The sequence below is a fragment of the Oxyura jamaicensis genome, chromosome 5 (genome assembly GCF_011077185.1).
Source record: "Oxyura jamaicensis isolate SHBP4307 breed ruddy duck chromosome 5, BPBGC_Ojam_1.0, whole genome shotgun sequence".
In the NCBI taxonomy this organism is placed as follows: Eukaryota; Metazoa; Chordata; class Aves; order Anseriformes; family Anatidae; genus Oxyura; species Oxyura jamaicensis.
Window position 1 is genome coordinate 23965881 of NC_048897.1, and position 19905 is coordinate 23985785.

A 19905-nucleotide genomic window follows, 5' to 3' on the forward strand; every position below is an offset into this window, starting at 1 on the left:
CTAGTTTGAATAGAGTTTGAAAGAGTTTGAATAACTTTTTTAAGTCCAGTAAAACTAGTGGCAGATCCATAACAGACTATCTTTCTGACTGTTAGTAAATTGAAAATCAAAGTTATGTATCCTCAGACTACACGTTACTATTTGCTTTTTAAGGGGATCAACATCTTTGTTTAATGTTTCTGTCGCATACGTGTGTAAAATGGCCATAAAGACTCAGAGGAAATCAAACAATTATAAGTTAAAATGCTGATCTGTGAAGTATGGTCTCTGAGGATGTAGCACACAAACTTTTCTGCCAGTTACACCATGGGGGCAATAATCTGCAAGAGAACAGTAAACAGGTAGGTGGCAAATAATCTCTTAAATCAGACACTGTCAGCACTGAAAATGTTTTTGGTTAACTGCAAGGGTTTGATATAACTGAGCTGAAGCAAACACTTTTTTATTATTATTATTCACAGATCAATCCATATTGAATCCCTTGTGCAGTAAGCAGCAATAGAAAGGTTTTGCAGAATTAGTATTATAAATCATATATTCAATCCTTCTGTGAGTATTGAAAGTATTGTCATTCTTCTAATCACTATATCCTCTCTTCGATGCACACCCAGTCCCTACTAATCTCTGTTGTCATTGTGAGATATCTGTACTTGCTAGTACTATGTCAGCAGAAATAGCTAAAATTTTTCTTCCTTCTATGATTTTGAGCTTTGCTTTGCCTCCCCCCCCCCCCCCCAAGCACCAAATGAAATACATTATTTAAATAATGGTGTTTTCATTATAATTCAAAATAAAAGTCAACAAAAAGGTAGAAACAAAATGGAGCTTTTTCATTCTCAACCATATCTGAAATGAGAAATCTGGGTCATCTTGAGTGATCTTAAATTTCAGGTTTATTTTTTGGTATGATGAGACTGCAGTCTTTTCAGTTATGTGCCATTTCATTATACAACCCAAGAAAACTTACATGAGTAACTTCTAGAAGCCTATCACACACAGCCTTTATTATAGGCACAAGGTCAGAGACACTCCTGGCTTTAAAAAAGGCTGTAAGCAATAAATCGAAAACTTGCAGCTAAACACCTGCCAAAATCTTTGCTGGGCTCAGCCCTTTACTAGCTTTAGATTTAAAATTTGATCATGTTACCTCTGTTCTCTATTGTCTTTCAGTTAATACTAGAAAAGTGTAGATTTTCCAGTCCCTCAACCAGTCTACCTCAACCCTTTTTACACTTAGGACAACAACTTGACTGCGAATGTGTGTGTATATATATACATATGCGATGCATGTGTGCTTTTAGATCTCACAGTTGAAGAGTCCTCTCCAGGTTTTACAGATGAAGCATCAGCATTGAAGGACAATGAAATCCTATTTAATCACAATAAAAATCTTTAAATCTGCTTAGTTTCTTCAGCAAAAGAGGGGTGAGGAAAGGTGTCTGCAAAAGCTGAAGTTTCAGTTGTGTCGTAGGGTAAGGTTACAAAAGATTTACAGGATTTCTGGCACAAGTGGTGAGGGGAATATTTGTTGGTATTGATCCTGAAAAAGAGCTAAAGATTCGATGTTCAACAGGTAATAGGAAAGCCACCCGATCCAACTATGAAACTGTTGGGCTGAAAGATGGAATTTCTCTCCTTTGGCGGACATGAAGGAAAGCAGTGTTGGCTTACTTCCCAACCATTCCACCTAAGTTGCTACCTAAAAAGGAGTAACCCTGAAGCCACATACACTTCAGAAACATTTAGGCAGCTGCCTTGTTGTCTGGGGAAGGGTGGAGGAGGAATGAATGAAATCTGCCTAGCCCTGCCTCTTCCTTATCTCACCAGTAGTTGCACAGAGAAGTGAAGGCGGAAGGGAAGGCGCATGGTGAGCTAAGTGACCTTCCTGATGTCATTCTCTTCAAATCTGCTCAGCAGGAAGAATTACCCTTGAAATGCTTGAAGCAGCAGCAGAAGCTCAGGCCAACTGCTGGGAGAGCCAACCACTCTCCAAACTACTGAACAGCTGCTGCCCCTGAGGAGTCCTAAAATGTTACTGAATCCAGACCTTCCTCTACTTTCCCATAGATGCGAGTTGACTATCCTATTTTATGCGTCTTGCTTATAATTTCAGGGTTTTACCAGTTGATACTTACATTCTCACATTTCAATGTAAAACTATGGGATGTGTTACATAGGGCCTCCAGACATCCTTTTCCAGGGCAAATATCATTTTTTCTATGTGCAGGTTAGTGTATGTCCCCTGATGGTGTAAATGGCCAAAGTGTTTCTGTATGAGTGATCACACTGCTACACATCCCACAGTTGCTGGGTGTCTGTATTAATACAGCTCAAGAAAATGTGCAGTTAACACAGCCTGAATTCATTTGTGCTCTAGGAACTGCAAGCTGGGTAAAGCTGTGGAACTGCTCCCTGGGGAAGACTTTAAATAAGCCAGCCTTAATTTTGTACATTTGATTCTTCAGAGCTGAAGCCAGCCAAAAAAGACAGTTATGATGGATACTGGTCTCTCCCATGCTTTTCTGTAAAACTGCTGTAGAGACAGAGAAAAATGAGTATTTTGTACAGGTGGGGGAAATCGGGAAAAAAAAAAAAAAAAAATGGTACTATGCAGTGATAGAAGAGTAGCATTTCTACACTCTCCATCACACAAAATCCAAGTTGCCAGCTCAACCTTCTGCCTAGAAAGGTCAGTTTGCAGAAGCACGGGTGTGTTTATATTGACATGAATATCCCAAGGAGCTGATCATCACTTGACCAATACAGGGATCTTTGGCTTACATCAGTAAAACAGATGTTCTCACAGAGAACTCACTGCAGGTTTTAGAGAAGTCAGATTCATGAGGAGTGGAAATACTTTTTTTTCAATGAGCAGATACTGTTGGAAAAAAAAAAAAAAAAAAAAAAAAAAAGGACAGACAGTGGTCCATGAAGCCTTTTTCAGCTTTTACAAGGAAGTAGTTCTAGGATTCATGCAAACGTGCCTCTCCTACCAAGCTTTGTTTCTGATACCAGTTTATATAGATTAACTGCAGTCTTAGTTTGCTTTCTTACTTCTTTATACATGTATTGAAGAAATCTGTGTATGTCCTGAAACACAATTTTTGTGATTTAGGTGAGACTCTTCCGAGCAGATGCCATTGAAGTATATTTGTTTATCTCTGCGTGTAACTATATTCCCATCTGCTTTGGTGCTGTTTCTTCCATGCTATATTACTGCAGTTACTTTGAAACAAAGCACACTTTAAAATAAAACAAAGAAAACTTTCAAAAACATAGAGTAATTGCATCAGAATTGGCACACTGATTGAAATAAACGTCAGAAGAATTGCCATTTATGTTTCAGTAAATCATAACGTAAATAACGCACCCAATAAATGAAATACATACCTACATGGCTGATCCTGAATCAAGTGTGAAATGTCAGAAGCATTTATTTTTATGTAAAGTAAGTAAGACAGACTTTGCCAATCACACACTGTAGTGTGAGCATCCTACCAGCTGAAGTTCTGCAAACAACATACCCACATCTACGCAATTAGCAAAAATGAAGTGACTGTATACACTGGATCATGAGTTATCTACTTAAAGAGCTATTTTTTACACTAAAGAAAAAGTAAACTGCTTTCTTACTCTGATCTCTGCCACCACCGGACACTAGCTTATTTGTAGCTTTTCATTTCGTTATTTGTGCTTCTTTCTCCTTTAGTTGGTCAGATATGTATTTTTGGGGATGGGGGGATGTATTAATTTTATGTCAGGAATGTCTCTCAGGTTTCTCATGTCTACTTGCATGCTGAATGATGCATAGAAAAAAAATGAAATGCAATGTATTGCAATGGATTATAATAAAATTAAAAAGAAAAAGAGAAAAAGAAATTAGATGGAGATAAAGTAAATAATAATAGATAACGAAGATAAATAATAAAAAAAAAATGCAGCAGCAGAAAGTCGTCTCTGCAACGAGCCGTGCAACGTCCCCGTGGCCTCATAGAGCGCCCGTGAAACGTGCACCGTGAGCAAGCCCCCGGACACTCGTGGGAGCGCCCCCGCTGCCGCGACGGCTCGGGCCCGGCAGGACTGGGCCTCCGGAGGGGAGGCTCCGCAGCCTCCTTGAGCCCCGCGGGGAGGATGAAGGAGACGAAGAGCAGCGGGGAGGCAGAGGGCGGCGGGCGGTACCCATCCCGGTTGTGGGGACCGGCAGGGTTCCCACACGTTTCCTGTTTGCCCGCGTGGGTGGGGAGGATTTGGGGTCGGCAACAGGTGGAGCCTCCGGGGGTTCCCACCGCCGGGAGGGATGGAGGAGCCGGGTCTCTGCGGGAAGCAGAGCCGGGGAAATGAAAAGGCGGCTGTAGAGTGAGGATCAAGGGAGGCATCCTGATGCGGAGACAGCCTGGCAGCCTCTTTCCGAGGTAGAGCCCTGCCCCGCACAAGCACCGCCGACAGATCCCCAGCCCGGGGGCGGCGGTATCTGGATAAAATCAAAAACCCTGCGAGTCAAACCGAGGAGCTGGCCAGCGGGCGCTGCCTCTTCCAGAGGACAAGTGGCTCTCAGGCAAGAACAGATTAAAATAGCGCTGCCCGTCCCCCGGGAGTACAGTTAAAGCCCCCGCCAGCTCCATCCTTCGCCCGCCCCACGCGTGGGACAGTTCCTTCTGGAGGTGCTCCCGAGCAGCGCTGGACAGGGGGCATCAGCGGTCCCCGCGTGGGTTTTGGTCCCCGTGGCGTGGCCGGGGATCCCCTTCCCACGGGCGAGGGACGCTCGTCCACGCGCATCCTCAAAAGCGGCCACGCGTGTCCCAAAAAGCAGCCGGCTGCTGAGTGGTCCCGGCACGGCAGGGCCGAGCTCTCGCTGCCAGAGCTGCCGCTGGACACCCGTGGGCGAGCCAAGCCCTGACACTCACTCCCACAGACCCGCGTGCGCTCTCGCTCCCCTCTTTTAGGGCAGGTATCGTGCTTCCCTCCTTGGCAGTGCACCGGCGGAGCCAGGAGCAGAGACCCTTCTCCCGTTTAAAGAGTGAAAATACAGCTCGCCTGCGCGTTTCTCCAGGGTGAACAAGTAGCTCCCCATAATTAATAATAAATAAATAAATAGGGGGGAAACCGGTGCATGAAGTGATGAGAAAGTGGCACTGCTCTAACGAGACCTGGGGAAAGGCTCCGTGCACACCGGGCCGCGGTTCCCGTCCCGAAATCTGGAAAGACGCAAGCAGCTGTGCGCAGCCGGAGAGCTCGTGCTCGGTACCACGCGTCCTGCATCCTGGCAGAGCCCTTTCCGTCCTTCTGAGGCTGCTGCAAAGGGCACGGACCAGTTGCGCCGGACTCTCCGAGCATCCCACACAGGGCTTCGCAGGCACGGAGGAGCGGGCCGAGGGGAACTACCGAAATCCCCTCGTATCCCATGGCTACGGGCATACCCGTCGTGATGCGCTGCTTCACACAAGGAAAGCTTTCAGCCGCCGGGGCCACAGCACAGCAGCCTGGGCTGAAGGGAATTTCCAGTAGCGGCTGACTCTGCCTCAGGCTTACCGATCTGCACAACGAGCCGAAACGCTCTCTGAGATTACAAACAGGAGCCCGCCTGTGCGCTCACCTCCGGGAGCAACGTTAGGACCCGGGCGCAGAGCCCGGAGCCGCAACCGGACAACAGGAGGCGCTGCGGCTTTGCGCAAGGCCCGGCCCGGTATGGCACGGCCCGCCGCGGCCCAGACCGGCCCGGCCCGGCACGGCACGGCCCGGCACGATCAGCCAGGAGCGGGACCCGGTGCCCCCTGCCCCTCGGGGGCGGTCCCAGCCAAACGGCCCCGCGTTTTGTACCGGCATCCGAGGAGCGTGCCGCCCGTCGGGTTCGTGCCTGCTCTTTTTCCAGGTACGGAGCGAGCCCTGCGTGGGCTGCCCGCTGGCCCGGCGGCTGTTGCTCCCGCGGGGCTGTGCCCTGGGAAGCGGGGCAGCACCGCCCCGAGGTCACACGGCGGGGAGGCACCGCCGGCGGGGCACTGGGGCTGCTGAACCCCTCCCAGCCTCGCCGGAGGCGGCTGTTCTTCTGGGAGGCTCCCGAGCAGACCTAAGCACCGAATTGAACGAGTCACCACCGAAGGGGCTCTGTGTTCAGGCATATAGCCTGTTCCCACTGGGGAAAGAGGGAGGGTGCATACATAAAGACCGCAATTTTAGTATCTCTTAGATTTTCGTCTAGGTTCTTCTCCAATTTCCATTTGTGTAGGTTGACCACTTGGAAAAGTAGGGTTTTAACTCAGTGCTTTTATCTTTTTTCATTTTATTTCATTCAAGACACATTTTCATCCCTTGTTCTTGTCTGCTGATTCCAGAGTTCTGTTTGTTTCAAGGATTTGACTTAATTCTGTTGCCAGATTTAAAGAAAGAAGGACGAGGAGAGAAAGAACAAAGAAAGGGATAACAGAAAACGCATTTAGAGGACAAGTTAAAACATATTTCTCGAGGCGGAGATAACCTATATCTCGTCATTTTAATTCCTGGTTCCTCTGTATAAGAAACTTAAAAAAAAAAATCGTGATTGTGACGGTGACGTTTTTGCAGATCGCTGGAGGACAATAAACATGCAAGGAAGAAATTCGGACCAAGCTGTGTATTTTACTTTGCGTGATATGATACGCCAAAGCTTTTCAAAATCCCAGTAAATTTTATTTCCCTTCCAAATTTCTATTCCCCGGATAGCCGGAGATGGGGGAAGGTTGTTTATTTGGTTGGTTGGTTGGTTTGGTTTGTTGTTTGATTTTGTAGGTGGGGGCTATTTATTATTTTCATTTCTGGATTTATTTATTTGCTATCAGGTGAAAAAAGTAACTGAGTGGGAAAAAGCTCAAGATGACAACCCCAGGAAAAGTCTCTGGTTTTGACATAAGACGGGCAGGGTAGGAACAGAACAAGGGTATGTTAAATCCGTCTGCAAAGACTGAGCGATTCCCTACATCCATATTTTAAGGAGCTTTGTCCAACGTCTATTTGTTTTATCGCTGTTGACCCTATTTGTCCTCCAGCCCACGCAGATTCCTCCAGCCCTCTTCCTTGTGAGAAATCAAGGTAAGGAGCAAGAAGTTGGTAAGGGGATAGCTACTACTTCTAATTGCTGCTCCTGGGTGCCTGGCACCAGAGAAGGCTTCCCAAGTAGCCTTCTGGCCTGGAGGCTTTCCACGGTAAAGATAGTAAACGGTTCCAGTGACTCACCTGATGTTTGCCAAGTGGAGGTTAACCTCGGTGGATCCGCATTCAAGGCTCTGTCCGCATGCACTGGGTGTCTGTAGTGTTGTGCATCTGCGCCGTGACTCACAGGGTTTCTAAACGCAAGACACCAAGAAAGAAACACCATCACCATCACCGCTGCCTTAGGGCGGCAGCCCCGTTTGAAGGGCTGCGGGCAGCCCACGGGGGGCTCAGGGCAGCCCAAAGCGGGGGGGGGGGGGGGGGGGGGTGTTCCGAGGCTCCGTGCAACCCACGGGGGGCTCCGAGGCGCTGCTGGCCGCCCGCAACGCAGAGCGGGGGACGCCGCGGCAGGGGCAGGGGGTGCAGAGGCACCTGCACCGTGCTGAGCTTCGAATTGGGGGGGAGCGGGGGGAGCGTGTTTGACTGCGGGGCTCGGGACTTTGGAGCACGTCCCGGCCATCGAGTTAAAGGAGCATCTACCGGACTTTAGTAAATATTGCCCCTAATCTCGGGGGTTTAAGGCTGGATGGCCTTTTGCATTCTATTCAAACAGAGGGGGCTGCCCTTCCCTTATCTGCCTCGTTTCATTTCCAGCGATCCCTCCTAGCATTTGTCCTGTCCATCTGAAAGGGGTGGGTTCCTCCCCCCCTTTTCCTACTCTCTTCCCCCTCTCCCACCTCCGTCTCTTCTTCTTTTCCCGCAAGCTTAAACCAATTACGCTGCTTTGCAAATAAAGTGCCGCCCCGGGGGGAGTTGCAGGCGAGGGGAACTGCCTTGTTTGCAGGTGCATCTCCGGCTTTGTAGGTGCGAACGCCTTTGTGCAGCGGACAAATGGGGAGAGGAGGAGGAGGAGGTGGGTACTTCTGCGACGTAAGATCCACATCAGCTCAACTCCACTCACATCCCAGCCGGCACTTCCTCACTTTCTCAACTGTCTCGCCCCACACCGCTCCCTGCCTCCTTTTTGGCTTGTTATAGAGATTTGAGCACCCCCCGCCTCTCCTGGGAGCTGGCTTCCTGCTAGGTCGGGCTTTCGGGCTCTTTTCCTGCTGCCCGTCGCTCGCTTGCAAGAGGGCTGGATGGTTACACCGGGCAGGTTGGCTCCATAATGTTAGGGACTGTGAAAATGGAAGGGCATGAAACCAGCGACTGGAACAGCTACTACGCCGACACTCAGGAGGTGAGTAAATTCCAGGCTCTGGCTCCGCTGCTACCCCTCTGCGAGGGAGGGGGGGGGGTCCGGAGGGAGGGCCGGGGGTCTGGAGGGGGGCAGCGGACGGGGGAATCGCTTTGCACTCCAGCTCCTGCCAGCGCAAACGTGCCTCCCCCCTCCAGCGCTGAAACCGGCCAGGCTTCCCCGAGGAAATCCACCCGGCCTGGAGGCGCTTGAGGGAGAAACGGGGCGGCTGCGAGCCCTCCGTGGGGGGCTGGGAGCAGCCTGAAAGGCTCGATCTCCGCTCTGGGCGGACACAAAAGCGCCCCGAAAACTCCGGGCTCGGGCCAGGGACTCGCCGCGCTGCCGGCCCCCGGCATATGGCAGCGGCGGGGAGCGGGGCGCGCCCCGGGGCACGGGCAGCGCCGTCCCCCCGTGGGACTCCCCCCGCTGGGGTCCTCACCTGGTAAAGCCGGGAGAAAAAAAATAGAGGAAAAAAAAAAAGAAAAAAAAGAAAAAAAACAAGGAAAAGAAAGAAGAAATAAATAATTAAATAGCCGTTTGTTCGTACTTTGCAAGACGGGTCGCCTGCGGTGTGCGCTGCTGCCGCGGGCCGGCTGGCGGCGCTGCGGAGAGAGGGCCCAAGCTCCCAGCACCGGGAGGGGGCCCCGGCCCCGGCCCCCAGCACCGGCCCCGGCCCGGCCACCCCGTCCTGGCCCGGCCGCCCCCAGACGGCCCGCGGTGCCCCGGGAGGCGGCCCCGACCCCCGGCTCTTTTACAGTGCGGTGCAAGAGAAGGGGATCAGCGGCCCAAACACGGCCGAGGAGCGGGCCACGGAAGCGCCCCCCGGTACAGCCCGGCCTTGCGGGAGCCCTGGTTTTACACCGTGCCGGTGCGGCTGTGCCCGGGTCCCCGGGAGAAGTCAGGGCTCGGCAGCAACGGCAGAACCCCCCCGGATCGCTGGCCGGGCAGGAGCCGTTTTAAGGAAGTGTGGTAGCAAGCCAGGCACCTAGGTGTGCGCGCACAGGCATTGCATCAGCACACCCGGACACACGGCTGCACAGTCCCCACGCCTCGTCCCTGCACCCCGAGGCTTGCACCCAGCACCCATAGGGCCACGCGGGCACACGCAGATACGTGTCACCCTGCTGGCACCTTGTTTAATAGAGGGAAGCCGGCTAAGGGCAAATAAGGGTCATCCTAATTATGTGTCGTTTCCACAGTCATTTATCCTCGCCATGCTCATTATCCACGAACATAAAGTTAAGCGACCGTCCCTTTTGCTATTTTTTAGCCTCGATCTTTTCTCCTCCCGTGCTATTTAATTTGAAACTACACGGATGCAAGGTGGGAAACCCACCCTTGCTGTTCCCTCTCCAATAATCACCGTGATCCTCTAAATAAAAACGGCATTTATAAGCTCTCAGAATTTGTAGTGAATAACAGTGAATTTTTACAATGGCATTTAACCGTCGCTGAACATCCTTCCCTTAACCGTATTGCCTTTGTTCGAGGGAAACTGGGAACACATCTTGCAGCCTCGTTCTCCCTCCTGTTCATCAGCTGCCGTACTGGAAAGCACATTTCCAGGCTCGAAGGTTCTGCATTTTGTAAGAGTTGTGTAGGGCTCTACAATTTTTGCACGTCGGGAGACTGTAGAAAATCACAGGCAGGGAAAGTTCAGGCTTTTTGTACTATGGGGAAGTTGCGTGTTTTTTTTTTTTTTTTTTTTTTTTTTTTTTTTTTTTACTTTATAGACTGACTTTAGAAAATGCATACAAAGGGGAAGCATGCTTTACCTTTCCATAGGTGAAATGTGCGGACGTGAGCTGTCGATTTAAAAAATATATATATATTTATTTAATTTGTGACAAGATGCTGTCACACCTAGTGTAGCGATTTAAATCAGTGCGGGGGGAGAGATGCGTTGAGGTTATTCTGAGAAAGGGCAGGCAGATGGATCTCTCCTTGGCACGGCCGCCGTACTCCCGTCAGCTTCAATAATCGGATGGCTTTAAATGCTCTACTAACCCGTCGGACCCCAAAATTAACGGGACCTCGGAAAGAAGGGAAGGCGAGCTCCTCTCGGGGCAGGCAGAGCCGCAGCGTGAGGCGCAGAGCTGCCCCGGGCGGGCCGCGGTCGGCGCTACCCGGCCGAGGCTCGGCGGGCCGGGAAAACGGCGGCGTGTGCCCGTGTGTATTTATTTATAGGCACGCCTAAATATGAATTGGCCTTTTCATCCCGCCAGCGGCCCTTCCTCGGGGTGCCGGGGCAGCGCTCCCGAGGTGCCGGGCGGCGGGGGCGGGCGGGCGGGATCCGGCCCCGGGGGCGGTAGGGGCTGCCCCCCTCTCCCTCCTAACCCCCTCTCTCCGTCTGGCTGCCCTAGGCCTATTCCTCGGTGCCCGTGAGCAACATGAACTCGGGGCTGGGCTCCATGAACACCATGAACACCTACATGACCATGAACACCATGACGACCAGCGGCAACATGACCTCCGGCTCCTTCAACATGTCCTACGCCAACACGGGGCTGGGGGCCGGACTGAGCCCTGGCGCCGTGGCTGGGATGCCGGCGGGCTCGGCGGGGCCGGTGAACGGCATGCCGGCCGGCGTGGCCGCCATGGGCACGGCGCTGAGCCCCGGCGGCATCAACGCCATGTCGGCCCAGCCCGCCCCCATGAACGGGCTGAGCCCCTACGGCAGCATGAACCCCTGCATGAGCCCCATGGCCTACACGCAGTCCAACCTGGGCAGGACGCGGGACGCCAAGACGTTCAAGCGGAGCTACCCCCACGCCAAGCCGCCCTACTCCTACATCTCCCTCATCACCATGGCCATCCAGCAGGCTCCCAGCAAGATGCTGACGCTGAGCGAGATCTACCAGTGGATCATGGACCTCTTCCCCTACTACCGGCAGAACCAGCAGCGGTGGCAGAACAGCATCCGCCACTCGCTCTCCTTCAACGACTGCTTCGTCAAGGTGGCCCGCTCCCCCGACAAGCCCGGCAAGGGCTCCTACTGGACCCTGCACCCCGACTCCGGCAACATGTTTGAGAACGGCTGCTACCTCCGCCGGCAAAAGCGCTTCAAGTGCGAGAAGCCGGCGAACAGCAAAGTCCCCCAGGAGGGCAGGAAAGATCAGGCCGGGGCCTCCAGCTCCAGCTCCAACTCCCCCCTGCACAGAGGCCACAGCAAAGCGGCACAGCTGGACACCGCCACCTCCCTCTCCAGCTCCAACCCGTCCACCAGTCCCCCGTCCATGGACCACAGCGGATCGAGCACGGAGCTAAAGACCTCGGTCTCGGCCGCCTCCTCCACCATCAGCTCCGTCCCTGCCTTGGCCTCCGTCCCGCACCCCCCTCACTCCTTAGCCCACGAACCCCAGCTCCACCTCAAAGGGGATCCCCACTACTCCTTCAACCACCCCTTTTCCATCAACAACCTCATGTCCTCCTCGGAGCAGCAGCACAAGCTGGACTTCAAAGCCTACGAGCAGGCGCTGCAATATTCCTCCTACGGGGCCGGCATCCCCGGCGGGCTGCCCCTGGGCAGCGCCTCCATGGCGGGCCGGAGCAGCATCGAGCCCTCGGCCCTGGAGCCCTCCTACTACCAAGGTGTGTATTCCAGACCCGTGCTAAACACCTCGTAGCTCCGCACCCCGCTCCCCTCCGGGCTTCCCCCCCCTTTTCCCTCAAGCTACGACCCCCCGAGGTGTTCCCGCACGCTGCGTGCACAGGACTGTTACTTTTTGGTTGTCTCCCGACGCGTCGTGTGCTGTTATTATCCAACACAACCTCCTGCAAAGCCGGCCACCTCCCTATTGTACATACCCCCTCGCCCCCCCGCCCCCCAGCCTCGGTCCCCCGAGATCCCCGTAGCCTTTGCAGGGTGTTATTAAAAAGAAGAAAAAAAAAATGTTGAGCTTGTAAACGACTTGTTTGTGCTTTCCGCCCCCTCATCCCCCCCCCTTCTGTGCTCTATAATCTCATGTAAGTTTACAGGTATGTGGCAATACTTTGACAATACGGAGATGAAGAAGCGAGTAGATGTTTAAGGCTTTTTTTAATTAAAAAGGCTTTGAAGGACAATACTGCTGTGAAGTAGCAAAACACTAAGAGAATCTCTAAGCAACAAGAGGACTATTTACTTTCTCGGATCATCCTTTTGATACTTGCAAAATAAACCTTCGGCTAGTACAACCCGCATACACCCAGATGCTGCGGGCCGGATCCTGCACTCCCGAGGGGACCAACTGGAGCTTTGGAGTGCAGGATACGACCCTTATTCTTATTTTTTTTCCAAGTGTTACCTGTCTTGGGATGTAATATAAAGTTACAAGAGGTCACACAGCCAGTTGGATATTTTTTTTTTTTTCCCATCTGTTACTGAAGATTCTCATTCATCAGGAACTCTCGTCAACATGTGGATGACATGCTTATTTAATTTCAGTGTCTCTTCATTGTGTACCAGCTAGGGCTATGTATGTAAAACAAGGTTATTTCCCCCCTTTCCCCAGGAAACGCTGACTTTTAAACGAAAGGAAAATAGGAAAAGTGGAGAGCTCGTTCTCTCCCTCCTTTTCCGACTTGTTTAATAAATTACACTTTTTTTTTTTTTTTTTTTTTTTTTTTGTGGCCGTTTAATTATCGCCATCGTTAGCTTGTTTCATCCAGTGTTAATGCACTTTCCACAGTTTTACACGGTGTTAGCATAGCCAGACGGGTTTTATTATTATTCCTGTTCGCTGTCTCAATGTTCTTAATTTATTGCATGGTTTATATTTTTTTTTTCTTTCTTTACAGCTGAAAATTGCTTTAAATGACAGTAAAAATAATTACAAGTGAATTTAAGAAATTTTGTTAATTTTATAAATGTGATTGTAATTGAAGAAAATATTTTGATTTAAAACGATAACTGAGAATTTAACGCGTGAAGTATGTTTTTGATCATTTGCAGTTAAGGACTTTAAATAAATCAGATGTTAACAAGGAAAGACTTCTGCTAATTTCATTCCAAATTTCTGGGGCGGGGGCCGGACAGCGGAGCCAGATGCGATAAAAGCAAAGGGAGCCCTGAAGGGGGGCTGCGAAGAGGAGCGGTTTGGACGGCGGAGCTGGCGCGGAGGGCCCGGCAGGGTGGCTGCGGGAGGACGGGGCCAGCGCTGCGCGGGGCGTGCAGGTTGCGCCGGCGTGCGCGGGTTTTACTATCGCGGGGCGATGTGAGTGCGTGCGGCGCTGCCTTTTTTCTTAGTTTCTTTCTAGCCCCGAGGAGGACGGGGTGAGACACCCCTTCCCCGGGAAGGGAAGGCCGAGCTCGGCTCCTGCCTCCGAGCGCTAACACCGCCAAGGGCGGCTGGCGAGCGCGGCTCTCCAGCAAGGCATCGTCGGGAGGGGTTTAAAAGGGAATAGATTTCACCGCGCTCAGCCCCCTTAGTGTAAAATGGGCGGATGAAAGGCCCGTGTAATTCTCGTAATTATCACATAATTGCCCCCTGACGGGTTAGGGACAGCGGTTACAAACTAAATTTAAAGGTGGGAGAAAAAAAAAAAAATAATTAAAAAGCCAACCTCCTGGAAATCTCACAAGCTAACCGAATTCCTCCAACGCTGCTACCCAGAGGGGGAAAAAAAAAAAAAAAAAAAAAAAAAAGTGAAAAAATATTTTAGAGCCCCTCTGCCGGGGGGTCTCACTTTCGGTGCCGGTGGCAGAAACGAGGACAGGGCGCTGCCAGAGAGCCGGCTCCAGCATTTATGGCGTGCGGGCACTCGGTCGGTGGAGACATGGATCGAGGACCCCTCCGCGGGTGGGTCCGACAGCGTGGGGGTGAACAGGAGCTTTTGGCAGAACCTCCAGGCTCAGCCCCTTTGCCCGCTGCCTTTTTGTGAGCCACCCAACAGCACCAAATTCCCCGAAGCCAGGGACAGCTCCAGGTAGCTCAGCACCAAGTCCAGGCAGGTGGATGCTATTTAAAGTCCCACTTGTTCTGCCAAAATGAGCTTCGTGCGAAATCAAGACAGGATGGAGCCCGTTTTCAGCAGGACCTCGCTTGTCTCCCACAGACACTCTCTATAGAGAATATGCCACTTCAGAGCGGAGACATTGATTTAATGCCTTGGGCTTGTACACAGAAAATATCAATCGACCGCCAGCGATAAGGCAGCAGGTCTCACATATCAGCTGAGGAGCACAGACCGTGTGTAATGGAAATATTCGGGGCGTGGGCAGTAAAAGGTTTTAAGCGGACCAACGCGGCTCCAAACCTCTCAGAGATAAGAAGCGGAGCCTGTCACGGATATAACGTGTGCCCCGCCGCCACCCAGGCCATATTCTTTCCTTTTCTTGGTGCGGGCACATGGTGGCCGAGGCGGGCAGTGACCCCCTGACACAGCAGGGATGCGGGTCGTCGCAAAAAGCAGGGTGTAGAGTAAGACTTGGAATTCAACATGGGGAAGAAACGTCCTCTGCTTTCTGCCCCGCTCCAAGCTGCCCGGCCTTAATCCCGTGCTTACGAAGACGCCGGTGCAAAACCAGGGTGGAAGTGGGCTCCATAAAAAAGAAGGAGAATCCCCTCCCGCCCCATAGATGTTCAGAGGGGAGCTTACGAGCGTCTCCTTCCAGCCGGACCGGTGTCTCCGCCCGGGGGGGAGCAGCCGAGGGGTACGGGGTTTTTTGCCTTGCCAGAGCTCAGCCCTAGGCCACAGGCAAAGCGGGGAGCCGGCGGGCTGTAGCCTCTGGCCGCTGCTGCAATTTATAGGGGAACTGCGCCTTTTCCTGCCCGGCAATTATCTCCAACCGGCCACGTGCGAGGGAGCGAAAACGGCTCATTCAGGGTCATTAAAGCCAAGCGGGGAGCCGGTCGGGGTGGCGGGGGATCTCTCCGTGAAGACTCCGGAGGAGCTGGGGCGCCGATGGAGCCCCCGGGCTGCGGCAGGGGCCGGCAGCGCCGGGGGGGTGGGCAGGCGGGCGGGCGGCCGGAGGGGATCCCGGCCCCGGGCACCTCCGCACGGCCCCTGCTCTCCGCAGGTGGGGAGAGCCGATGGGATAAAAACAGCCCCCGGCACCCAAAATCGGAAAGGGGGGGAGAAAACCATTAGTACCTTTCGGCTCATTTTCGGGGTCTGGATGGACAACCCCGGCAAACGATGTCAGGGTGTGTGCTTATTGGAAGGGATTGATTTAAAATTTGCGGGACTGAAAAAGGAGGAAAAATATTTCCCGGGCAGTTTTTTTCCCCCAGAAACTAAGTCAATAAAAGGCAGGTCGTAAAGAACGGCGCAGGAAAACACTCCAGCCTTTGGCGTAGCTTCAGATGTTGTTTCGAGTTGTGGAGTAGATACTGAATACTTGAATGGTACTGGCCCGTCAGCACAAACCAGAAATAAAGGAATTCCCTTGCTGTAACTCCAACTACAGCGGTTGGCTTTCTTTTAATTTTACAGCGATATAGTAGATAAAACGTTTGAGTAAGATAATAACGCACCTTGTATTATTTCTTCTCCGCTGTGATAAAACGGGATCTAGGCATACGTGTGTGCCTAGACGTGTTTAAGCGCTTTGAAAAAAATGTTTTAAAACAGACATTTAATAAATATACACTTCTCGTGTGCATTCAGGGTGATAATTTAAATTCGTGAAGAAGCAAATTATCCTCGCATAAACATGGGATGAAAAGTTCTCTCGGGAGGTGTATAGATGCATATATTGTACATATTAACATATATATAATTAATATGTATTTGTTTCCAGGGGAGACAAGTGGAAATACACACAACACACAATGACCAGGCGAAAATCACATCACAATAGTGCACAGAGTGACTGAGGTAAGGAATGTAGACGTAAGTCCCTGCAACACTCCCACGCTGCAATATTGGGTTAGGAAATATAGGATAATGGTTAATAGCTAAAATAAAAATGCAATTAGTTTGATTATTTACATGTCAAGGGCTGCACTGTAAAAAAGGGTCATTTTTTCTCTTAAAGCAAATCCGGTCTTCTCGGCTACCAGAAAATGGAGAGTAATAGCTAAAAAATAATAATAGAATATGCATTTTCTGAGATTTGCAGGTCTTTTCAGCGGGAGAAAAAAATTAGGGAAGAGTGGAAAATGGGAGGCGATAAGAAGAAAACCTGCCTTTGTTCTCTCTGGTTATTTTCTACTAATTATTCTGCCCATTGTGACAAAGTAGCAGTTAAGGATAGATTAGTGTAAATAACCTCACATTTCACTCCCGAACCGCGCAACTTTCTGGCCCAAGCCGTGCCATGGTGTTTGTGTTTCTCCCCTTCACCTCAAACAGAAACTCATTGAGATTTCAGATCTTTGAACTTTGGACAGATCAAACTGCCAGCGCTCACCTTTCTCTCCACTCATTAGGATTTAAAACATATGTAACCTCATGACGGGATCCATTTGTCTCTATGAGGGGAAAAAAATGCAGTCTCCTCTCTTCCCCCCACCCCAAAACTCCTACATTTAGCTGAAATCATTGAAACGATCATTTCCCAGAATGGCGCCTCTGCTGCGGGAGCACTGCTCGGATGGGTTTTGCCCAGCCGGGTTGTTTTAGGGGAAGCTCCTCGCCGGTTTCCGTCGTCATTTTGTCACTCCCGATTTATTATTGGCAATCTAATTTTCCTACCAAAGGCTCCTACACCTGCTCGTTGTTCCAAGAGGGAGCTACTGGCAGAATGGGAAATGTATTATTATTATTATTATTATTATTATTATTATTACTGCCCTGGGAGCTCCTTGGACGCCCCCGCGGCGGGGGCAGCTCCGGGGCGCCGCGGGGGCGGCATCGGGCCGGGCCCGGTGGGCTTCGGGGACCGGGTGCGGGGCACGGGGAGACCCCTGGGGCCCCTACTGCCCCCCCGGCCCCCTCCTGCCCGGCTGCGGAGCCCCGTCGGGCGGGGACAGCCGGCGGCACATGCCCACCTGTGGTCCAACCCATCTGTGGGGCTGCGACCCCGTCCTTCGCCTTCACCCGGTGTCGGGTGGGGGGGGGGAGGACGGGGGGCTTCTTGGGGGCTGGTATCCCCGGCCGGGCACGTTTCAGGAGGCTGCATTTCAGCTTGCGGACATCTCTCGGCAGCGAAAGGGTGCCGGGGTCGTCCATGGGGACGATGATCCTGATCAACCGGGGCGGGGGCACTGGGAGTGTGGGTGCCCGTGGAGGCTCGGGGGGACCCCACGCTCCGCAGGGGGCTCTCCTCGCACCCCCAGCCCCAGCCGGGGCCGGGAGCTGCCTTACGGAGCCGGGACTGGTCCGCTGGCAGCAGCCATCCCCACGCCAAACACCGCCTTTGTGCCCTCTGCTTCTCAGTGCTCCCCGGTGAATCATCTACATTTGCGATCTACTGCGCAACAGCTGAAATATATTTTCCCCTGTATTCCTTTTTTTTTTTTTTTTTTTCCCGAGCTTGCCCGGCAGGTTGCTAACACACATTTCCTCCGGTTATGACCGGCGGAAAATGTAAACATGTTGGTGACCAGGAGGTGGGCCTCATTCTGAAAACCGGGATCTCTCCATAGTGACTCTCAGTAATGACCTCTTTAGCATAATAAAGCCCCCGGGGCGGGGAATCTTTGAACCGCGGGGCAGGAGATTGGAATAAGAGCATGTCTGAACTTATTCAAATGTATGCAACAAGTTTTCCAGTTCTGAGGTTATCTGATGTGACCAACAGACGTTTTCCCTCTGCCTTTTTTCCTTGCCTGGCTGCTTTATCTAAGGAAGACTTTACAAACTTCAGGTATGTCATGAAGTTGTCCGAAACGGCAAGGGAGAAGAAACAGAGCAACAAAACAGATTCCACGTTTAGCAGAAACAAATAAATACGAATAAGAGAAAATCTGCTGCTTGGGAAAAGGGGATACCCTCACCTCCAGACACGCGCAGCAGCCCTAGCATCACTCCCCGGCTCTCAGGAGCCCTGGCAGTAGGGTCGGGGGCAGGCAGCGGAGGGAAGCCCCCTGCCCGTCCCAGACGCCCCCGGGCCCCCTCCCGGCCGGGAGCCGTGCAGCATCTCCTCGAGTCTCCCTTAAAAACACCCCCATGGGGGCATCGGGGTCCGGAGGAAGGGGGAGGAAAGAGCCGCTAGCCGGTGCACAGCTCCCCCCACCCCGCCCCCCGGGCAATTGTTCCCTTGAGCCCCTATTAATGCGGGACATATGTTATCCACAGGCAGTAGGCAGTGGTAAGGCTTCGCCATCTAACTTGTTGCTCAACTTACGAGGCGGTTCTCATCTTCTCATCAAAAGCCGCCGGTCTTTCTTCAGCCGTATGGACAAAAATGTGAACAACAATGCCCGCCTCCCTTCACTTCAAAAGCTGCCATCGCGGAGGCTACCCAGAGAATTTTCTCTCTGCCTTTCATTCCCGGTTTGAAAAAAGGCACTACAGGGCCAAGGCGCTCCTAATACTCTTTGATGGGGATTGAATTCATTATCTCCAATAACACAATTGTGCTTGGCCAACGAAAAGAGCAAAGTAATACTCATCTAGAATTAGAGAGCGGGGCTCAGAAGAAAAGGAGCAGGAGGGTGAGGGGGGTGGGGGCATTTCAAAGGGAAAGGGGGGGGATGAGAAAACACCTATATCGAAAATCGGCTTGGAAGGAGGGGGTCCCCACCAGTTTAAATTACAGAAGTGTATTAAGTGGTGCATTGTACAGATCAAGGCACGTTGGTGGTCCGGCTGCGCATTCCTCCCTCGGCCGGCCGAGTGGACACCGGGCGGGTTAGAGGTTCCTGACATTTCCCTCGCCGGGCCGGCCGAGCCCCTCTGACCGCTCCCGTCCCGGCTCTACCTGCCCTGCCTCAGCCCCGAGCCCGTCCCCGTGCCGGCGGGGCTGCGGGAGGGCTGCCGGGGGGGGGGGGGGGGGGGGCGGCACGCTTGGGGCCGCCGGCCCTCGTCCGGCTACAGCCGAGGCACCTGCCGCGGTCCCCGCCTGCTCGCAGGCACCGGAGGGACGGTCGGAGCAGGGCTCGGGGAGTGAGCTTCAGCCCCAAACACGCCCCGGCACGGCTTAGGGCGACGGGCAGGCCGGCAAATCCTGGCGGGGGTCGGCGCCCCTGGGGCTCATCCCGGGCTACCGCCGGCCCCAGTCTCGTCGGGGGAGGGCAAGGGATGGCCGAGTGAATGAATGAATGATGAATGAAGGAGCGAGCGAGTGAATGAATGAACGAAGAAAATGAATGAAGAAGGCACACGTAAATAAATAAATAATCGGGATAGAAAACCCACCCGATTGGAAAAACCGCTGTGTTAATATGAGAGATTAAAATATTTGCCTGTTTGGCTTCCAGCGTAAATGTTTTCTATCGGATGTTAACCAAACAGGCTAATTTTCAATGCCAAGCAAAACACCCCGAGGAGCGCTTAAAGGCATTCCACGTAAGGCGGGCGGCTGCGGGGCCTTGTGCGTATCAAATGAGGGTGCGGGCGGTGAGATGGGCTCGACCTCCGCCTCTCGCATCTCTCTGCAGGCCGGCGACGCGCAGCGTTCCCACCGAGGAACCCCTTCGCCTTTCCAAACTTCCCAGTGACTGCTGCGCGTCCTCCAG

The 19905-nt window shown here is 52.3% G+C and overlaps 2 protein-coding genes and 1 long non-coding RNA gene across 6 annotated transcripts in view; 2 read left to right on the top strand and 1 right to left on the bottom strand.

Moving 5' to 3' along the window:
• Window positions 1–7970, bottom strand: part of TTC6 (tetratricopeptide repeat domain 6) — a 75020-nt gene extending 67050 nt beyond the window's left edge. The window contains exons 1-3 of one of the 4 annotated variants that reach the window (XM_035328346.1): window positions 7860–7970; window positions 7207–7316; window positions 3634–3796 (exon numbers count right to left, since the gene is read on the bottom strand). The gene's annotated coding sequence lies outside the window, so the exon portion shown is untranslated. Of the gene's footprint in view, window positions 1–3633; window positions 3797–5593; window positions 5699–7206; window positions 7406–7859 lie in introns of those variants that run through there. The other 3 variants (XM_035328345.1, XM_035328347.1, XM_035328348.1) reach the window with 3 other exon arrangements.
• A 27-nt stretch (window positions 7971–7997) lies between these two features.
• On the top strand, window positions 7998–13329 carry FOXA1 (forkhead box A1). Its single transcript, XM_035328352.1, has 2 exons — window positions 7998–8362; window positions 10723–13329. The coding sequence occupies exons 1-2, from the start codon at window positions 8291–8293 to the stop codon at window positions 11983–11985; spliced, it is 1335 nt and encodes a 444-aa protein (XP_035184243.1). The 5' UTR covers window positions 7998–8290; the 3' UTR covers window positions 11986–13329.
• A 700-nt stretch (window positions 13330–14029) lies between these two features.
• Window positions 14030–17026, top strand: LOC118168533. Its single transcript, XR_004751629.1, has 3 exons — window positions 14030–15359; window positions 16083–16159; window positions 16404–17026. It is a non-coding gene; the product is annotated as an uncharacterized LOC118168533 (long non-coding RNA).
• Window positions 17027–19905: the final 2879 nt, after the last annotated feature.